Raw genomic sequence first — 22884 nt, 5'->3', positions numbered from 1 at the left:
GACAATGAAATTACAGGATACCTGGTATCAACAAGACGGTGCAACTGCACACACAGCATTAACATGAATTTTTTGAAGCTAACATTTCCTGGAAGGCTTGTCCCTCGGATGGGGGATCTCAACTGGCCCGCACGAACACCGGACTAAGCCCCATGCGATTTCTTCTTTGGGTTTACCTGAAGTTAAAGGTGTTTTGCAACCGTCCCAACGCCCTGTAAGACCTACAGAATAATATCGAGGCTGAAACTGCAAGAATACCAGAATACATGCTTGAACGGGTGCATGACAATTTCGAAAAACCACAGCGGCAGTGTGTGGATTGTGAAAGTAGACATTTACCAGATATACTATTTACACCTCCCATTATTGCCCAATATGAGAAAAATAAAAATGTAAGTTCCTAAGCGTTCATTATTTTTTTTATTTCGTTCCCAAATCAGCAATTTACCGCTCTCCAACCTGTACTTCTTCGCTTTCCTTGTACACGGTATGAATCTTCGATACGGTGCCTCTTGGAAACACCAACACTTCGGCTACCTGGTTACGCAAACACATACCACGCGAGCGTCAACAATTTGCCCACGTTCGAATTCACTTAGCTTGAACATAATGCACTCGCAACTACACAGAATATTGTTCTGACAACGACTGACATTTGCAATGCACTGAGGACATTGCAGAGGTACCGTTCTGACAACGACTGACATTTGCTATGCACTGAGGACATTGCAGAGGTACCGTTCGTGAACAAACACAACAATGCAATTTGCCTGCAACCTGCAGACTTGGCTATCATCTGCATGTATGGTCAAAGCATGCATTTCCCGAGGTTTCCCATATTTTTGTCCACCCCCCTGTAAGCGGTCGCTGCAATTCGTACCTCTATACACTTTACTCCCAAATATTTCAATAACATTACTGAATCTAGTTGTCACTCATGAATCACGTTTCCTGAGGACACCACATACTTACTTTCCACGAAGGGCGAGGATTTGTATTTCTCTACAGTGACAGCTACCTGCGTCCCTAAAAATGAGGCAGTACGGGGTACAAAACCGTTAAACTTCTCTTTTTAAATATTGTCGATGCCTCGCACATACATCGTTCTGTATGTCGATATGACGCAAATGAGAATGCCTTGAAACAAAATAAAAAGCATATTCGAACACAATGAATGAAAATTGAGCGTGCACCGACGTTATGTGATCCAACACGGTTATGCCGTAACATGACTAAAAAGGTTATTAATAGCCGTGAGTAAATACAAGCATTTAAACGTGCATAAAAAGCCTTCAGCAACTTTGATTAAGACAGCGTGGATCCAGTCTAAGTGGCCACGGAGAGAAGCGAAGTTTGGTCCTCCGAGGACGATTCCGCACGAGTCTCCAACTTGCTCCAACTATGGAAAACCCGCACCTGCTCCAAACAGCTCTGCTAATCGGGGGCTTGGCAGGAGCCACCCCAGCCACCACGACGGTAATCCGCTAAGCCATACAAATTAGCCTTAACGAGATGTAAGGACGAGGCAGCCTAGCTTTCAGTACGGAATTACTCCCAAAACTGGCATTAAAGGCTTTTATTGCCGGCGGTTCGACGAGCCTCAGCAAGATGGGACAAGAAACGCGAGTACACGCACCCTCGGTTTCATCTCCACGGCTTCTACTGATCGCCTCTCATACGAGCATTCCAAATTTCTGTGGCAATTTCCTTATTGTGTGTGTTTTTATTTTCAATACATGCACAGATCTTTAGCAAATCGATATACGCAAAAATGCGTCACTCTCGGAAACTTATGTTGCCCACTACCATTTCGATGATTAACCACCATCATCAGGTGGAAGGCGCCTCGTACACTGCTTTTGTTAGTGGAAAGCAATGGTCATTTTATGCACTAGCATGAGATGCGGACAAGAGGTTATGTTGTGATCTGCAAGAAAAGTACAGTCAGTTCCATAAGAAAGTGTACGCCATAATTTTAAATGTAACGTTCGTAGCGACGTCTCTTGTAGTAGTCTCGAATACGTAATCAATGCGCTTTTGCACAGTGTATAGATAAACAGTATTATAGTTGAGTGTTTTGTTTTGCCCGTTGCAGTTTCGAATGAGTGCAAAATATCTGAAGTGGCACTTATTTATATGTTTAAGAAAAATGCCTTCTAGCTTCCGTTAAGCAAACAAGAAGATAACAATCCGAAACATCGCAGCCGTCTCTGTACAACGTGGAAACAAGACAATGGGCTGTCCATGATGGACTGACCTGCCATGTATCCGGATGCAAATCCGATCGAAAATGTTTGGTCGTATATTAAGATGAAGCTTACAGGAAAGCCAATATATACTTTGAAGCAGCTGTCATAACAAATCAGAACGATATGGAGATTGTTAGCGAGAGAAAATGCAGAAAATCTCATGAAATGCATGCCAAAAAGATGACAAGATACAATCGGTAATGGTGGCGATTTGATTAACTATTACGTAATTGTGCACTTAGCAATAACACGTGTTTCATGTAAACATATATTTATAATAGTGTCTTTTAGTTCATAGAGGTAACGGCGTACATTTTCTTTTGGAACTGACTTACGTGAAATTCGGCCGCATTTATGCCACATTCTGCCGCTGAATATCGAGAAACTGCTTCCCACTGATACTTGCAGTGTGGGAAGCATTTGCGATTGTCAGCTTCACTTACTCTTCTTGGAAAACACACGATCATGCACAAAACTACCATTGCTTATTAAATTACCACATAGAAGGTGCCTTCTGCCTGATGGTAACCGTCGACCATCGAATCATGTAGTGGATAAACAAATTTTCTTGAGCGTCGCAGAATGATACGCCATTTAATTGACAGTCGCAGACCTCAAAACATAATTCATAAAGGATGTAACCGGGACGAACCGGTATAATTATTTCAGATGCCCATATTTCATACTAGGATTATTCTGACACAACTGCGGCGCTTTCTGGACGATTTAGACTATGGGACGTAACTTCTGAGGTCATCAGTCCCCTAGAACTTTGAACTACTTAATCCTAACTAACCTAAGGACATCACACACATCCATGCCCGAGGCAGGATTCGAACCTTCGACCGTAGCGGTCGCGCGGCTCCAGACTGTAGCGCCTAGAACCGCTCGGCCACTCTGGCCGGCACACATTTACATTTTCCTGTTATACGTCACCTTTTGAAACTGTTTCATGTCCATTCAATAACGTTGTAACTGTGGACGACACACTGAACGACCCCATCTCTCCAGTCATTTACATCATCACATGTCACCAAATCAAAAAATAATTGAGAGGCTATCTTTTTACCTTAGTTTATAGATTACTTCTCCATTGCCGAGGGGATACCTATCTAAAATTACAATTTCGATCATTTTAAATTTCGTGTTGAGTTAACACGCTGACAGTATTCCTTTCTACAGAATAGCAGCAAGAATATTGAATAGCTTACGTGTGCTGTTGCCGACTAATCAAACAGTAAGGACAGTATCAAAATCACTACACGACTAACTCTCCGCAAGCGAATGCGAGTCTCATTTCATAAGTTGCTGGAAATGAGCATTTTGCAAATTTTAACCAAATCTGCTCCTCAGACGTAATGAAAAACGAATTAAGCTAGATGGTTCAAATAGGAATATGTGTCGAGAAACAAATGAGTTTTCTGTTCTGAAAAACGTTTATTTGCTTTTTGATCACACATACGAAACGTTGTTCGTATAAGCCCAAGGCGTAAAAATGCCTTTCTGAGAACGTATTGCATGGTCACAGTTAAAGCCAAGAAGCACTTATCTACGCCACGCCTACGACAAGTAGTTTTATGAGTGCCCGTTAATACTTTCAGAGAATTTATTGTAGTGGTTAATGATGCTGTCCACCTAGTAACTTCACTGAATCAACGCGTAATCATACTTGCCTCGCCTATAATGTTTTTTCCAACGCACATTCACTATTTAAATCATTAACTTTTTACTCTCTGATTACAGGCAATCGAAATGCGTAATTACTTTGTGGAGTAGATATACGAAGTTCATAGAGAATCGTTAATGGTGACGTCAAGTGTAAAACCAAATAAACAGCTATCCTGTGATGAAATTGTTGCTTTATACATTACAACCTTGGCACCATATTATTAGAGAAAACTTTAGATGATTATAGTCTGTTATCAGATCAAACAAGATGAGTAACGACTGATGAACCCTTCGAGTTAGAGAGCAACCAGGAGGCGCATTTGCCACAATATTTGTTCCAAGAAAATCCTGCGTTGATTTTATGACCAGATGTCACTGAGTGGATGGCAGAGAAAAGAGCTGCGTATCACGCAGAAGGAGAACGAGGCATAACTTTCAGGAATGAACTTACATGTCTTAACGTGTGTGTGTGTATGTGTGTGTGTGTGTGTGTGTGTGTGTGTGTGTGTGTGTAGGGGGGGGGGGGGGTATGTCGGCAGAATCAAGAAATATAAACGAACAGTTATAGTAGTGACTGCCCTAGAGAATAAGTACTTCAGAAAACCTCATAGGAAAAGTTGAGATAATGAAAGACACCTAGAGTGCGCCTGCGATCAGAAATATTGACAACAAAAGTGCTACCGGTCCTAGGAACTGAAATTAATAATGGTTATTAACTAGCCGCTAAAGTCGTACGGCCATATTGTGAGTAGGCTACCTAGCTGCAGGACTAGACGACTCAGTTTGACACAGGCAATCATATTTTACTTTACAAAAACAGAAGCTCAGGTAACAACATAAACCACAAAACACATCAAATAACACAATCGCTGGCATCTATTGCGGTGTCAGAGGGTACTGGATTACATTATATACGCGGTATGGCGGTTTTCCCCCGTTCCGTTACCGAGTTAGAATACTTGGAAATTATCACCGCACATGCACTAACATTCCGTCAACGATCTTTATCAAAATCCCAATCTTCTGCAAGGGCCTTAAGGTACTAATCCAGCATTCGCCAAAATCACGACGGCAGGGAGGGACTCGAGCCTCACTCCTAAAACATTTGAGTACACTGTAATGACCAATATCCTTGGCCTCTCAGAGTCCACACGTGTTCAGATGGATTCTTGGAAAAGCACCTCCCAAGAAGGGAAGAACTCAAGATCTAATACTGGTGCACAGTACCTTTCCAGCTTGCCAGCTAAGTTCAGCATAGCAATTTACCGTCAGTCTGAAGGCATTACGTTCCACGACGGCTTGTTTTTAGACTAACTCCTTGTAAGACATAAGAAATGTTCCTGACAGTGACACCCAATTCCAGTCACCACAAACTGATTCTGGAACTTGTCATCAATGGTATGTGAAACTTAAAGATCTCACTGTTCGTTGGTGATATATTCCAGCTAGAGTCGCATGACGAATCGTCTGCTGGGGAGAGTGAAGAGATTTTACATCAATATTTATAATCTGGAAATAACTGCGCAGTGCATGACAGATGGTACTTCCCACTGCAGCACGTTACGGTTTCTTCCGTTTCCATTGACGTAGGAAGCGCGGAAGAGTAACTGCTTAAATGGCTTTGTGCGCAGTCTTGCCTTCATTGTCTCTGCGGGAACGACACGTACACTGCAGCATATTTCTAAATTCCTCACTTATATCTGGCACTTGAAACTGTGTAAGCACGCTTTCGCAGGGTAGTTTGCGTCTACCTTTAAGTGTCTGTCAGTTCAAGTTTTTTCTATCTGTGTGACATTCTCCCAAGCGTCAAACAAACATGTAACAATTCGCGCTGCCCATCTTTGTGCATGTTCGATATTCCCTATAAGACCTAATAGGTATGGATCCCCAACACTGAAAACGTGAGCAATGTTACAGGATGAATGGCGCGAGTATGTTGTATGTTACCTCCTTTGCAGATTGCACTTTTCCGGTATACCACCAATGATCCTCAGTATGCCACCTGCTTTACCCATGGCTGAACACACGAATTAGTTTTACTTCAGGACTCTATAAATTATTACACATATATTTGTATGAGTTGACCGATTCCAACTGTGACTCACTGATATTGTTTATCTTCGTGCCACTTTGAAATCAAATGAAGACTAGACTGAATATGCGCAGCTTTTGTTTTTGCTGTTTTTTTTTAAGTACTTCATTACAAATAAATGCTTCACCACCGATAAGTTTGAGGTTATTATTATCATTGCCTGTTCAAGTCATTGACATACAACATAAACAGTAATTGTGCCGACAAACTTCCCTGAGGGCTGAGGATGCTTCTAGTAGCATTTCTCTCTTCACTGTTCCATTCGCGAATGACGTGCGGGCATAACGGCTGTGGATAAACCACTGCATTTCTCAGGTTTTGATTTCCTTGCAGTTGATATTTCGGGAGAGATATGTGGGATGAAGTAATACTGCCAGACTTCTTGGAACGTACACTCGCGGAATTTCAACAGTAAACCTCTCTATGACACACAATGGCTGTCTTTTAGGGTCTGCCACTAGAGTTTGTTGAGCATCTCTGTAAAGTTCTCGTTCTCACAAGTCCACAGTGAAACATGCCGCTCTTCTTTGGATCTCTTCTATTAACCCAACCTGGTAAGGGTCCCAGACTGATGAACAATTCTTCAGACTCGTTTTTACAAGTGTTTGGGAAGCCATTTAATTCGAGCATGAATTCAATTTCCACAAGATTCTCCCGTTCTTCCCACGATTAGTTTCATGTGGTCATTCCACCATGGGTTGCTCCGGATGGTTACTCCCAAGTATCTTGCGGTTGCCACTGTTTCCAGTTCTTTATCACCAAAAATTTAATTAAACATTGTCTCTCATCGGCGTTTTGTGTCAGCTGCCAGTTCCTGCACAAACTATCATCGATCCTCCGCACTTCGCAACACTCATGTTACGAGCAACACTGACCGTTAGGAAATTATTCTATAATTTGTACAGAAATCGTAGTGTTACACTTTTGTGTGGCACAACAGAAATTAGTTTTTATTTGCAGTCCACTCTTCACAAAGGGCAATGTACTCGTTGTACCAGAGAGACAGCTGAAAACCTGGTTAGAATGTCACATACCAAGCTTACATCACTTAAACAATTTTACTGTACCAAAATATTTTAGAAAGTTTACGAACACAGGTCATCTCAATACACATCATCCGCGGAGAACGAGAGTTAGGTTTTGTATGGTTACTGATTTTAGAACCCACGCTGGTTTCCATAGAAATTTTCATTTTGTTCCGGTTACGTCATAATGTTAGAACTCTGGATTCCGGTACGTGGTAGAATTCTTACAAACAGAAGTGAATGATATGGAAAACGTAGTTCCACAGACAAGTTCTTTTATATTTTATGTAGATGGATGTAACTTGAAATCTTTTCCAATCTAGGGAACAAGTTTCTGCTCAAGGTACCTTTATTATTGTGGTAAACAATGGAGATTTACGAAACCATGGAACATCTGTCTGAAAAATCGTTTAGATTAATTTTTTTGTCAACCGCGGTGAAGCGATGATCACCATGACTTTTTTCCAGCGCGATAAAAACGTTGAAATCATAACTTGAGTGATGTGACTTCTGGCTGGATCTTGGAAGTGTGTCCCAATTAGTTACAGGAAGCGTGGGCCTATAAACGACCAGTAACATGGAGAGTAATTGGTGTGCACGGCATCACAGGGAGTTTACATTTTAATGTCAACAATTTAACCAAGAAATACATCCGTGGACACCATGTTGTAATCGACGACAACAACTTTCGCGGTAAAAAAAATTAAAAATTGAGTATTAACCATAGCTTTTTCCATCGAGATAAATATCTTACAAGACTTTCAATAAGACATTCTAGAGAATGAAACATTTTCAATTATTTCAGATCAATAAATACACGCAAAAAAATGTTACTGCCTCCGGTTCCATACTACGAATTATACGAATCCATGCGCCTTCATTTCTAATAAGTGTAAGTTTTATTACTTCCAAGCAACATCTCTGCTACTATATTTTCAAAAAACGTGCAATTTTCACTTGTCAATATCACAGATATACCACTTTTAAAACAGATTATTATATCATTACGCAATAATTGTTCATACGAAAATGTTAAGAAATGCAGCTACAAAAAATCGTTGTCAGTGTAGCATTTCTTACAATGACTCATTCCACTGAATTGACTCAAGTCCACCACCATTTTCGTCCTATTTAAAAATACAGCCCAGAATCGCTAATTCAGAACGAAGAAGACAGAACCATCCAGTAAACATTATGACGAACGAAGCTTTCAAAAAACAGAACAGCATAGAACAATTACAAAGCAGAAACTGATAGTGGCTAACAAGCAGGAAGAAGTAATACCGACACCAGTAAGAAACAGGCAATACAACTTTTTACATAGTATAAAAGAATGAAATTAGTGGTACATATTTATTGTTGCAGGGAAGCCATAAAATGAAGCAGACAGCACTGAGTGAAATGGACAGATTAGAAGAAATGACAATCATTCTAATTATTTTCAACAAGACGATATAAGTTAGAGAAAAGAGCCGAAAGTCGGCGTACGTTGACAGTTGAGGTGTGAGAAATCATACTGTAAATAATAATACGTCTATAGTCCACAAAACTAGTTTTTGTTAGAGCCAACGTAAGTTTCGAAACTTCACGTATATCAATATGACTGTACAAGATAGAGATGAACACGTAATTCAATAGCTAACGCAAGAACATGAGGTATAAAATATTTTTACACTTACTTTCGAAAAGACTCTGTACCTTTCAGTCTTCTCATATGGCTGCTCGCATATTTTTTCAGTGTTGTTCTGTTTCTTAAACTGACGTGTCGCATACGTGACTACACGTGGCTGATCATTAACAATGGGTGAAGTGATTATATATACGTCGCAAAGATTATGGTCTGACCAGCAGATATACATTCTTCGGTTACTTTTAAAAGCGATCGTACTATAAAAGTTTTCTTTGTCCTCATTGAGCTACTGTATTATGATTGCAATGCCTTATTTTTTCTCTCTTTTGTAATGGGGTTAGTTTACAGTTAATAATAACAGCGCAAAAGTTACCGAAAACTTTAGGAGGATATTCTGCTTTTAGTCACCACCTTCCCTATTTTCCCTCAGAGTTCAGCCGGCGCGAGAATAACCAACTTGATCGAGGTCCGTAATTCCTCTAGCGCATTATAATTATTATGAAAACATTATTATGTGTATAGTTGCTAATTTAAGGAACTGGTAATACCAGATTTTCCTGTATGTTCTGGTATATAAGAATGAGAAAGGTTTTCAGGAAAGACTTCTATTCACCGTCGTTTTTGCCGCTCAGAAAGTGTTTTGGAACATTTACCCTCTAAGAATGACACTGGGCTGTATATACTAAATTTGCAAATCGTTTCGGTGATCTTTAGCAACTTAATTGATTTAGGTAACAAAATTAAGCTTTAAAGAAGTATGATAACGGCAAAACTGAGGCCTTCTGTTTAGCGGACGGTTAGACACCACTGGTAAAAAATTACTGTCAGTTTGTCCGGTACACAAATGACTCAGCATTTTTTTCCCGCAAAACCCCAAGTAAATGTGAGAAATATCAACTAAATATAGAGACATATGTGAGCAGCTGGAGCGGAGTATCCACCATATTTAAAACAAAAAACGGTATAGAACGTCTGACTACATTATTTTGGAACATTTCTGGCTTCAGCTGTTACGCTAAAATCACGCTGAATCGGTTTCGATTCCAGCATAGTTGTTATGGAGTCACAATGACGTAAGCTTTCGCAAGTAATTACTGAAACAGAAGACCTTTTCACATTTCGACTCCAGCGTGGGATGTTTACACAAATCGAACGAAAACCACAGACAAGCTCGTAAGTAAAATTTACATCTACACCAATACTCCCCACGCCATCCGACGGTGTGTGGCGGGGAGTACTTCTGGTACAACTATCTGAATCCCCCCTTCCCTGTTCCCTTTGCGAATGATGTTTGAGAAGAATGTCTGTTCGGAAACCTCTGGATTATCTCTAATTTCTCGAAGCTCTAACAAAAACTAATATTGTAGACATTTTAGACTGTATTATAATTTACGTAATGGATGCCGTTAATACGTTAACTGGCACACGTCCGCACGGCAGACAGAGCCGTTAGTCGTTTTAGAGAAGAGAATGCAGCACAAGACAAGCGACAGCGACTAGGCCGAGACGGTCACGTGACTGCTCGGTCGGCTAACAGAGGAAGGAAGGCAGGCGAGGCAGCGTGAGACGAGAAGCAGGCAGACAGAGGACAGGGCGCGGAAGACGTGCCACCGCCACCGGCGCTCTTAGCCCACCACTTACCCGCTCGGGCTTCTTCTTGGCCGGCTGCGCCTGCGCCCTGTGCAGGTCCACCTCGGTGGCCAGCCTGTTGAAAACCTGAGTGCGCTCCTTCACGCTCAGCTGTTCCGGAGGATCGCCAGCGTCCTAGTCCAACAACCACACACGTCTGTAAACTACTTGCTTTTGGGCACGCACGGCGGCATGCAACAGGGATCGAATGAGAGGAAAATCAACCAAACCGCCGCTTCTGACTGCACTGACTGTCAATCTTGCCACTTGTCAAGGTCACTATCTTGACAGAGACACAAAAAATACATTTCAGAACGAGTTGTTGAAAACGAAAGCATAATCAAAAACAACTGCATGTGTAAGACAGCAGTCACCAACTTGGGCATCGGCGCACAGGTAATCCTCACAGCATGCGACGAGACCTATTACATCGTTAAAGAAAGGAAGAAAACCAGCTATGCATTAAACGCAGATTAGCCAACGAAGCGAAAGTTATTTGTATCATGCGATTATTGGGCAAATTTTATTTGTATAAGAACACACAGGATTCACTTTCAGCATTCCTCAGCGTTATAAGAAGCACAAACACGTTTTCAGTCAACCGAGACTCCGGACAAAATATTCTATAGTAAATACCTACCGTCCACACATTTTCCACGTACTTCTCACCGATGGCGAAATCTAGCAAGACAGTTACTTCCCAATCATACGTGCAGATACAAGGCGCTCTACTAAGAGTAAAACATTGAAGTAACTGCAATCCCAGTGCATCAAGTAACCTTATGAATAGATGTGCTTACTAGTGAACAGGAAAACGCAGAACAAGTTTTTCTGAACCGCCTCAAAAATGAGAAAAACGAATTTTGTCCCATATCGTTGGTTTCAACTGCCACGCAAAGAAATAACAACTGCATGAAATTTACCATATTCCTCGTTCAACAAGTCGTGTCACTGGATACCGGGTAATGAATCTTCATGGTATTTACAGTACTAAGAGTCATCAGGCCGATTCTGTCTGGTGTTTCGGTAGGTATCTGCAATTTCGTTTTTACGTTTTGTAGCTGCAGTCAACCCAAACAAATACTGGTCATCACGTCTTTCATGTGACGTCCTGTGACGACGGAGAGGATTGGTTTGTTTCAAGCTATAAATAAATAAATGTAAGCTGAATTTTACGTGCTCATTCGATACAGCGGTCCCAAATTAGTCTAGTACGATATTCATTCCATCGACATGTATTAACAAGGACGGGAAAACACGATGAATAACCAGTACCCCAGCAGACACAGCACCGGCCTGGCCCGCGCTGCCAGCTACTGCCGTGCAGCACCGCTGCTCATTCGCTACTAGTGACTACCGGTTAAATTGTGTTTTACTGTTCCCGTTATAATACAGGGCGAGCCAAAAGTCCTTGGACACCTTCATAAGTTGGAAGATTAAAGGGAAAATTGAAATGTGATGATGGGAGCATACGTTTACATGGGCCCGCAACTTTTGGAGTGAATGTCATCCATGGCCGCCATATTGAAATCCGCCATTTTGGATTCAAGTCTTTTTTTTTCTTTAATGGGAAGGGGGGGGGGTGTATGACACATCAAATAACACTCGCCTGAGCTCTGGAATTGAGTGGTGTAATTTGTTTTTGTCTATCTTGTACAGTTTAAAAGTTATTAATGAGGTTGCGGCTACTACAGTTGTGCATTGCACGGGATGGACAACACGAAGAACATGTGTTGTAGCAGTCGGTATGAAGATAATTTCCCAACTTTGAACATTAATAACCTCTAAACTGTACAAGATAGACAAAAACAAATTACACCACTAAATTTCAGAGCACAAACGAGTGTTATTTGATGTGTCATACACCCCCTTCCCATAAAAAAAAGACTTAAATCCAAAATGGTGGAATTTCCAGATAGCGACCATGAATGACATTCATTCCAAAAGTTGCGGCCCCACATCAAACCTATGATCCCAGCATCACATTTCAATTTTCCCTTTAATCTTCCATCTTATGAATGTGTCCACGGACTTTTGACTCACCCTATATACATAGATGGAACGAATACCGAACTAGACTAATTTGGTACCGCTCTATCAATGGGCACGTAAAACCGCTCTAAAAATAATTTTGCTTGTAGCTGGAAACAAACCGATGCTTTCCGTCGACAATGGGCGTCTTATGAAAGACGTGGCGAGCACTATTTGTTTGGGCTGACTGCAGCTACACAATGCAAAACCGAAATTGCAGATATCTGCCGAAACACCAGAAAAAATGCGCCTCGTGATTCTTACAAAGGACACCCATTACAGATTACCACTAATATGCAAACGGTACCTCGATTACGTTTATTTCGCTCACCTATTATCTCTTTCATCAGTTAACGATACCTAACTTTCAAATAAACGTGGCACTATTCATACACATATGTCATACGTAACGCCTATATTTCAGAAAATATCTCTGTCGTAAAATACTTCCAGTTCAGAAGTGCGAGCACTTCGAGTTAAAGAAAACCATACGCTGAGACTGAAACACAGTTCGCCAAACAGTATGGTAAACAAATTACTTCCATTAATAAAAGAGTACCCCTGACTAGCACATTCAATGAAGCCTACGAATTTCGAACATCGCGGCTTCACGAGGAAAGCACGCAAGGATATTACAATGAAACTTTGATACTCATCGACCTGGAGTCTTTCTAGCCAAAAGCTGTACGGTTTTCACCTTCTGATCGCAAAATAAATTTTAATTGCATCAAGACGTGGATATATCGGCTCTCAAAACAGACTTTTTTCTTTGCAGGTAGGACTTTAAATTTTTTCTGTGCTAAATATATTAGGCAAAGCAGCAACATTTTCAATAAATATCCGAAACATTGTACCTACCAAATTAAGCGGCAAAAATTTTTCATTTGTTTATTTAAAGCATCCTTAGCTTGTAGTAATGCCCTCAAATTACGTACTGTAATTTTGTTTAATAACCGTTTTGATTTTTCGTTTCTTTATAGGAAAAAGAAGGACGTACAGTCCTAGAACCACAAGCTATAACAATTTTTCTTATTAGTCGACGATGAAAACACTGACCTTGTTACACAACATAGAAGTTGTGTGTCTGATACGTATGTTTATGCCTTCGCCAAACGTACGTGGTTTTTGAGGAGGAAGAGTTATGGTTTGGTAGTATGGCCAGTACTGAACGGAAATATCACAAAAGAGGTTAGCTCTTCTCTCAATGATTTCCGACATGCAGCTTTTTGAAACTCACCGCCTTTGCGACGTAGATCATTTGAATGCGCACTTCACATGAGGGCGGTAACTTTCAGAGTCGTTTATCAGTTAATGTCATTCTTTTGCCACAGTAAATGGAAGATGTTCATTTAACGACCAAATCTGATGTACTCTCAAAAGGACTAAGTCTCTGCACATTCCTCATGAAATAGAGCACAGAACTTAAGCAAATTGTAGCCTTGGTGTTGCGTAGGAATCGGCGACGTTGGCGCAGGACCAAAGTCATACGTTCTTTTACCATTAGGTTTCTCAGTTCTGCGAAAATATTCTTTCTCTCTCTTCATCCTACGTTTTTGGTGGTTACAATTCATCATCGGAGAGTTTCTGATTACTTTGCAACCAAATGTGCTGTCCAGTGAAACAAAGAGAGGTCCTCTAATGATAGTGTAACCTTACCAATATATACAAGAGGCGCTCAATAAGTAATGCAAGATTATTATTATTTTATTAGATTGATTTTATTCAGGGTTCCAACACACCATTTTATTTCCTATTCTTTTGGTTACAAAACCCTGTTTTTCAACATAGCCTCCGTTCCATGCGACGACCTTACGCCACATTACTGGTACGGCCTATATGCCCACATGGTTCCACACTACTAGTTGACGTTGGAGCCGTCTTGCTGCATCAATAAAGTTGTCACGATCAGCCTCGTAAGCCGCAAGCAATTCCGCAAAGGTTATCCATCATTGCTCTTTTGGTCTCTGTTATGTGGCGAGGAACCCAGCGGGCACAGACCTTTGAGTATCCCAACTGGTGGGCTAGTGAGCCAGCGAGAAAGTCCGCACGTTCCATCACTGCGTGCGGCCGGCCGGCCGGCCGACACGATGGAGACCGGACAGGTTTGCGCGATATTGCTGCGATGATAACTGTACCTTCGCCCAACGACTCACCGTGCTTTTGTTCACCGATAGATCCCGGTAGAAACGAACGCCGATAAATATCTGCGATGCTGTGGCTTTCCGCCAAAAGACACTCAATGGCAGCTCTCTGCTTCAAAAGCACCTCAGTTACAGACGCCAAGGCTACGTATAGTGGAGCCACCAACCGGAGCTTCATGAAACTAGAGACTGAAGTGTGAATATTACGCGACGTCACACAAAAACTTTACACATTTTGCCAGCTGAAATTGGCCAAGGAAAAAACTGTTGCATTACTTACTGAATACCCCTCGTATTTTCTTTCCTATTCCATTCCTGTATTGAGTAAGAAAAGGACTGTCTGTATGCCTTTGTACGCGCCGTAAACGTCCTTATCTTTATCTCATCAATCCTATGCGAGATACACGGTAATGACAGTACAATGGTCGCAGTCTTCTTCGAATACAAATTCTCCAAATTTACCCAACTGGGTTTCGAATTTCTCCCAAAGTTCCCCATTTAAGTTACACTTCCGCATGGGCTGTGCCGACCTGTTACAATCCTAGCACGGCGTCTCTGAATTGTCCCATATCTGTTGCCGTGCCCACTTAGCAAGGACGCCAAACACTAGATCAACACTCTCTAAATGGTCGCTTAGCATCTATGCGATTTCCTTTGGAGGTGCACAAAATTTTCCCATAAACCTTCCAATAAATCATGTAAGTCTTCCATTCGTCTTCACTAACACGTATCTTATGTAATAGTTCATCTAGTTTCGAAGCCTTTAATTACAGGCATATGTAGGGTGAAAAGAGAAAAATGTGTTTTACTCCAGGAAGAATCATCAAAACATACTTTTGGCCCAACAAACAGGGACGCAAAATATGACGGGCTGTTCCGAAATATGGTTCCACCGGGCGCGAAATGGAAACCACAGTGAAAATCCGATGAAGCTTTGCGTCACGCCACTCATTTTATAGTTCTCAGCGCACAGCGGGCACGTAAGCACGCCTAGAAAATAGCGTCTCCCGCCATGTATGATGCCCTGGTGAGAGATTTCGCCCGATGTCTTGCAGCCAACATAACATAACTATCATGCGTTTCCTTCTTCTCGGCCGCACACTGCAAGGAGAATGAAGATGTTTGTACGTCGCATTCGATGGGAAGTGTTTGATCACCCACAATACAGCTCTTAATTTGCCTATGAAGACAATATTTTGAAACATTTGTACAACGAGCTGCAGACTAGCGTAGAGAATTGGCGGGAAGCACACATGGCTGCCTCCTATGACGAAGGTACTGGGAAGTTGATACTATGCTACGACAAATGTCTGAGTCGGAGCGGTGACCGTGTAGAGAAGTTGAAAGAAAATGAAACGCCTACAGCGTCCTTATGATTCCTTATGATCTTATTTATCCTGTATCTACCATTTTCGGCGCTTCAATGCGCCATCTTAAAGCCTTGGTTGATGATCAAGGGGTTGTCACAATCCACCATACGCTGCATCAGTGGCCAACATAACTGATTTACGCAGACTAGCTGTAACTGTGATGTCAGCAACCCAACCATCAAGTTGGCAGTTAATGGTTGGAATGCCGACATCACATTTACAGGTAGTCTGCGTAAATCAGTTATGTTGGCCACTGATGCAGCGTATGGTGGATCGTGACAACCCCTTGAGCATCAACTAAGGCCTGAAGGCGGCGCACTGAAGCGCCGAAAATGGTAGCTACAGGATAAATAAGATCATTAGGACGGCTGTAAGCATTACATTTTCTTACAATAGTGAACGGCTGTGGTCCCGAAGACCTCAGTCAGAAGGGCGGACATACAAAAACTTGATGTAGAGAAGTAGCTGAAACGTGTAGCTAACTGTCGCAAATAAAAGTTTCTTGATTTTCACAGCGGTTACCATTTCGCGACCGATCGGAGCTTACTTTCCGAACAGCCCTCGTAGTAAGTTACTACACTACTGGCCATTAAAATTGCTACATCACGAAGATGACGTGCTACAGACGCGAAATTTAACTGACAGGAAGAAGATGCTGTGACATGCAAATGATTAGCTTTTCAGGGCATTGCCACAAGGTTGGAGCCGGTGGCGACACCTACAACGCGCTGACATGAGGAAAGTTTCCAACCGATTTCTCATACACAAACAGCAGGTGACCGGCGTTGCCTGGTGAAACGTTGTTGTGATGCCTCGTGTAAGGAGGAGAAATGCGTGCCATCACGTTTCCGGCTTTGATGAAGGTCGGATTGTAGCCTATCGCGATTGTGGTTTATCGTATCGCGACAGTGCTGCTCGCGTCGGTCGAGATCCAATGACTGTTAGCAGAATATGGAATCGGTGAGTTCAGGAGGGTAACACGGAACGACATGCTGGATCCCAGCTGCCTCGTATCACTAGCAGTCGAGATGACAGGCATCTTATCCGGATAGCTGTAACGGATCATGCAGCCACGTCTCGATCCCTGAGTCAACAGATGGGGACGTTTCCAAAACAACAACCATCTGCACGAACAGTTCGACGATGTTTGCAGCAGCATGGACTATCACCTCAGAGACCGTGGCTGAGGTTACCATTGACGCTGCATCACAGACAGGAGAGCCTGCGATGGTGTACTCAATGACGAACCTGGGTGCACGAATGGCAAAACGTCATTTTTTCAGATGAATCCAGGTTCTATTTACAGCATCGTGACGGTCGCATCCGCGTTTGACGACATCGCGGTGAATGCACATTGCAAGCGTGTATTTGTCATATCACCCGGTGTAACGGTATGGGGTGCCATTGGCTACACGTCTCGGTCACCTATTGTTCGCATTGACAACACTTTGAACAGTGGACGTTACATTTCAGATGTGTTACGACCCGTCGCTCTACCCTTCATTCGAACCCTGCAAAACCCTACATTCCAGCAGGATAATGCAGGAACGCATGTTTCACGTCCTATACGGGCCTTTCTGGATACAGAAAATGTTCGATTATTGTCCTGGCCAGCACATTCTCTAGATCACGCACCAACTGAAAACGTCTGGTCAATGGTGGCCGAGCAACTGGCTCGTCAAAATACGCCAGTCACTACTCTTGATGAACTGTGGTATCGTGTTGAAGCTGCATGGGCAGCCAGGCGTATCAAGGCCGTTATTACGGCCAGAGGTGGTTGTTCTGGGTACTGATTTCTCAGGATCTCTGCACCCAAATTGCGTGAAAATGTAATCACATGTCAGTTCTAGTATAATACATTTGTCCAATGAATACCCGTAAATCATCTGCATTTCTTCTTGGTGTAGCAATTTTAATGGCCAGTAGTGTACAAAGAAAAATTAGCCCAAAGGGAAAGTAAAACAACGATTTGTTGACTCACTAGCATCTGCACCATTTCCATTGCTGGCAGTCTCAGACAGCTGTACCTCAGAACACATTGTGACAGATCATATGCTTATGATTTTCTTCCCTTCAGAATGGTCCGTATCATGCTTTATGCTGGTTTGCTTCTCAAACGCCGTGCAAGATACTAGTGATTATTTTGGTTACTTGGAGTATTCCAGTGACACTGAACACAATGAAATGTGGTTTCAGGTCCCACTACATTGGATGAGAGGGCAAAACAGGAGGAAGACTCACCTCCTTGCCAGCTGGTTCAGCTCCTGCAGCCTTTGGGCGCTTGGTGACGTCGATGTTCTCCTTGTTCTCGGTTCTGATCCTGTCGCTGCTCTTGCGGCGCGGCGGCACCGGGGGCGTGGGCTCGGGTGCAGCGGGTTCGCCGCCACCCTGTAACTGCGGAGGGGGCGGCTCGCGGTACTGTGGAGACGGCGGCTGGGGGCTGGCGCCCAGCGTCGGGGGAGGCCGGTACGGCGGCGGCTGGCGGGACGGCGAGGCCAGGGACTCGCTCGACACGTACTGCAGGCCGCCCGGACTGCTCACCATCGACTCCACGGACGGAGAAGGCGACGGAGATGGCGAGGGAGAGGCGTAGCCCCCAGGACTCACCGCTCCGGGGATACGGTGTTTCTTCTTCAGGATCAGGTACTTCTCCCCCTGAAACCGAGATAAGCCTCTCTGCATTCCAAGGGGTCTCCATCCCTGGTATGGTTTTAAGGTGAATATTTACCCTTTGAAAATTTAAAAGGTAATACAGATGAAATTATGGAGTGAAAGGTTATCTGCAACTTATACAAAAACCAGACAGCTGTAAGAGGTGGCGAAGGAGGTGGAAGGGCAGCAGTGGGTGAAAGGTAGGGTTGTAGTCTAATCCCAATATTATTCAATACATCCACTGAGCAAGTAGATTCGAAGGTGACAATCAGGAAGAGAATTAAATTTCATGGGAAAAGAATAGGATGACTGTGTTTTGGCTATGATACTGTAATACTGTCAGAGATAGCAAAGAACTTGGAAGGGGAAATGAATAGAATGGGGAGTCTCTTGTAAAGATATTATAAGATGAATATCAAGGAAAGTACAACAAGGGTAATGCATGGAGTTGAATTAAATAACAAAATACTGAGGAAATTAGATTAAGAAATGAGACATTACAATTATTAGATGAGTTCCAGAAAAATTTCCAGAAAAATAAATGCTGACAACCAAAGCAGAGAGAATATAAAATGCAGGCTAGAATCAGCAATAAAAGAATTTCTGAGGGAAAAAAATCATTGTTGACATCCAACAGAAACTTATATGTTACAAAGTCTTTTCTAAAGATATTCGTCTGGAGTTTAGCCAATGATGAAGTAGACTGTGGATGATGAACAATTCAGACAATAAAACAACAAAAGCTTTTAGAAGGAGAGATTGATAATGAGGTGCTACTGATTCTAAATGTAGAGAAAAGAAATTTCTGTTACAACTTGACTGCAAGAAGCCAACAGCTTTATTGCAATGGTAACACCGGTTCCAGCCAGATCACCAAAGTTAAGTGCTGTCGGGCTGGGCTAACACTTGCATGGGAGACCATCTGGTCTGCTGAGCGCTGTTGGCAAGCAGGCGGCACTCAGCAAACTGATGAGCTACTTCATTGAGCTCTGATCTCATAAACTGACATATGGCCAGGAAGGCAGTGTGCCAGCCATGTGCTACTCCATATCCATATCCACTGACACTTGTGGTCCGAGGATGATACAGTGGCCTGTCAGTACCGTTGGGCCTTCATGGCCTGTTTGGGTGGAGTTTAGTTTAGTTTTTACTGCAAGAAGGGATCAGTTGATAGGACACATCCTGGGACTTCAAGGAAATGTCATTTGCTATTGGAGGAGGATGAGGCTCAGGGTAAAATTGTGGAGGGAGATCAAGGATTGACAACAGTAAATCTGTTAAAATGGATGTAGACTGCAGTAGTTATGTAGACAAGGAGAAATTTGCACAGGACAGTTTGGTGTGGAGGGCTTAACTACTCCATGTAAAGTCCCAGTCTCAAGATTGCAAGAACAATTTATGCAGTACTTCTTTTATGGGTTGCCACTGCTGCATACCTACAGAGTTCGAGTGATAGGGAACTGGTGTCACCAGATGCCACACTACCTAATTTTTTTGTGAAAGTTATACTGACATGAGAGTGTATACTGCCAGTACTTACGAAAGTGAAACATGAACATAATTTTGCAGTCTGTTCAGAACTTCAGCATTTTTTAACAGCCACTGGAAAGATGCATATTGAGCATAACACAGAAGGCACAGATAAACACACAAACAGTAAGAGAAAAGATAGGAGTTGAGCGCTGTTATGAAACAGAAATGGAGAAAAGCTGGGCACATACTGTGACGAAATGATGGAAATGGACTAAGAAGATTTTGAGTTGGCTCCCACATGATAAGAGAAGTCTTATCAGGATGTAAACATGCAAACTGGCAGCCCAAAACATGTGGAAAGAGTAGAGACATGAAAATTAGCGAAAATCACATGAAAAATAATGCAAACTGCTTGATATTTTTGGTACTGTCTCCTTTCCCAAACAAAAATCTCGTAAATCTGAGGTCAGGCAGTTTACTAATATTGGTAACTGACAGTTACTCATTGCTGAAATTGAATTTTGACTTTTCTTACAGCCAAGGTTCACGTATAATCTTCAAATTGCAGTTCACTTCCCACACAAAGAACTATGGCATTACAGACAAAAATATCCTAATTCCAACTCACTCCTTTTTGATAACAGTTTGAGTCAGTGGAGTCACATGACCCAAAACGTTTTTGCAACAAATCATACCTAAAATGATACTTTTTTACTGATCTTCAGCACTCTGAATCATCATACTAAACCATACATTTTTGTTGCCAAGTATGATTACTGAAACAGCCAAATATGATAATTCAGCTTTTCAAATACACGAATCAACTATGTATCTACTAGATTTTCATCTATCAGCCAGTCACAATGTAGAATATGTGAGGTCACACAAACCTCACTGTTCCCACATATGACTGATGGGAGATATTAAATCACTCTCCAGTAGTAGTACCATAGCTTCTTACAGAATCACACAAACTTCAAACAAAACATCAGCTGTCAACTTACTGTTGACCATGGTCTATGTAAGAGATCAAGCTGTCTCCACAAACATCATTCACCAAAAAGTAAAAATAATACTGAAATAATCATTTTCAGTCAATAAATAGATTTTTCTTAATTAATGATTAATTTCAAACAATTAAAGAGTATTTTGCAAAACTAGACCTAACACTGGTCAATTGATATCCTATTTGTCAATTTTAGACACTATTTTTGGCTACAAAAATTTGGATAAAAACTCCTGGAGTACTTTATAAGGGGTCTTGCTTTTGCACAGCTCAAATATTTGACCAATCAATTATTCACCAGTAAACCCGCATTACTGACTACAAAGATACCATTTTTAAGAAATATGAAAGCCAGAGCCTTATGTGGTGGCTTCTCTTTACTTTACTTTCTTCATATGTTTCTTGCCTCATGTTCCACATGATAAGTGAGACTTTCACCCTATGTACTGAGTGTTAAAATAGCTGAGACTGGACCTTACAAGAAATTGATCACTTTCCAATAGACTATAGTACTTTTCTGATAACAGTGAGTAGTGATGAAACAAATAAATTCATCACAATGTCTATATTTTAAAGAAATACATAAAATTTACAGTTTAGTTTAAGAAGATATGTGGATCACATGGAAAATTTAATACTTAAATACTTGAGTTTATAGCAGGTAACACCAGATGTTTCCAAAATTTACATAGTTTGTTCATATAACAATTTATCTGTATATTAAGCTATGCCTTACAACTGAAGAGTGAAGATTAGTAGACTATAAAGAATTTTCTCTACAAGCCAAATTTTAATAAAATCATATTACATTCCTCTCTTGCAAAAATGCTGCTTTTGCCACCTGACCCAGAGCTATAACTGTTCATTTTTCTTATTTATTTATCTCTTTGTTGGATTACTGTGGAGTTGCAAGAATGTTGTTTCATTTCTTTATTACTATACTGTCAGGTCCCACTGCCATTCTGCTTTTTTTGTCAGATATCAATTTTGTGACTCATATATATTTCTAGAAATGGTAAACATTGGGCAACTACTTACATCCTCATTGCGCATAGTGGCAAGGTCATTTACATATTCTTTGAATAAGTTTCGTGCTTCAACTGAAAAGAAAAGAAAGAGGGTGGATGTAAATTAAAAGTGCTTACCATCAATTAATGCAGTTCATTTTATTTATTTTATGTCAAAAGGTATAACATTTAAGACTATAATTCCACTAATAGGCTGTATTATTTTATCAACATTTATATGGTACTGAATTAATACATTTACATGGCACTGAACAATGGTACAAATTAATATAAATTTTCAAGAAAGTATTCTTACAGCTCTTTGGACGGTATACCTGTGTAATATGTTTACACATTTTTATTTCCTAGTAGAAAGCTTTGAACAATAGTTTTGAAACTGCCCATCAACAAACTGTTTTCACAACTCAACAGCAGTTTTACTATTGTCACAATGACTAACAAGCAAACATAGTACACACTACATTTTACAGTCAAACTTATTATTACTTAATGCTGACAGAGTACAGCATCTCAACCAGCCACAATTAACATTTGGTATCACATTTGTTCAATAACATAATTATCTGATAACAAAAGCATTAGTCGTTACTTTACAATATAGAAATTATTGAAATACTGTGAGAAACAATAGTTTGTCACACTGTTATTGGACGTCATTAAAATCAACAGTAACAAGTACAGTAACTACTGGAGACATCCAAAGTTTAAACTCTTGAGAAGCTGCATATGTTAAGCCCACAAAATCAGCACAGTCAGTTTTAAAATATTTGTTGGGGGCAGTCTTCCCAAGAGACTGATGACTGCCAACTAGGGACCATCCACATCAAAATTTTATCATATGACTAAACATTTTTTCATCTCTCTCATATGCCACTACATGGAATTGTTAT

At 41.3% G+C, this 22884-nt stretch overlaps 1 protein-coding gene across 1 annotated transcript in view; it reads right to left on the bottom strand.

Moving 5' to 3' along the window:
• The window catches only part of LOC126271580 (ankyrin repeat domain-containing protein SOWAHA), a 389485-nt gene that overhangs the window by 349300 nt on the left and 17301 nt on the right, over positions 1–22884 (bottom strand). The window contains exons 2-4 of the mRNA XM_049974167.1: positions 22005–22066; positions 18077–18490; positions 10306–10428 (exon numbers count right to left, since the gene is read on the bottom strand). Of these exons, the coding sequence (XP_049830124.1) occupies positions 10306–10428; positions 18077–18490; positions 22005–22066 (599 nt within the window). The remainder of the gene's footprint in view (positions 1–10305; positions 10429–18076; positions 18491–22004; positions 22067–22884) is intronic.

The sequence above is a fragment of the Schistocerca gregaria genome, chromosome 1, assembly GCF_023897955.1.
Source record: "Schistocerca gregaria isolate iqSchGreg1 chromosome 1, iqSchGreg1.2, whole genome shotgun sequence".
NCBI classification, from domain to species: domain Eukaryota; kingdom Metazoa; phylum Arthropoda; class Insecta; order Orthoptera; family Acrididae; genus Schistocerca; species Schistocerca gregaria.
The sequence above is the reverse complement of the archived record's forward strand: the minus strand, read 5'-3'. Positions and strand labels throughout refer to the sequence as shown.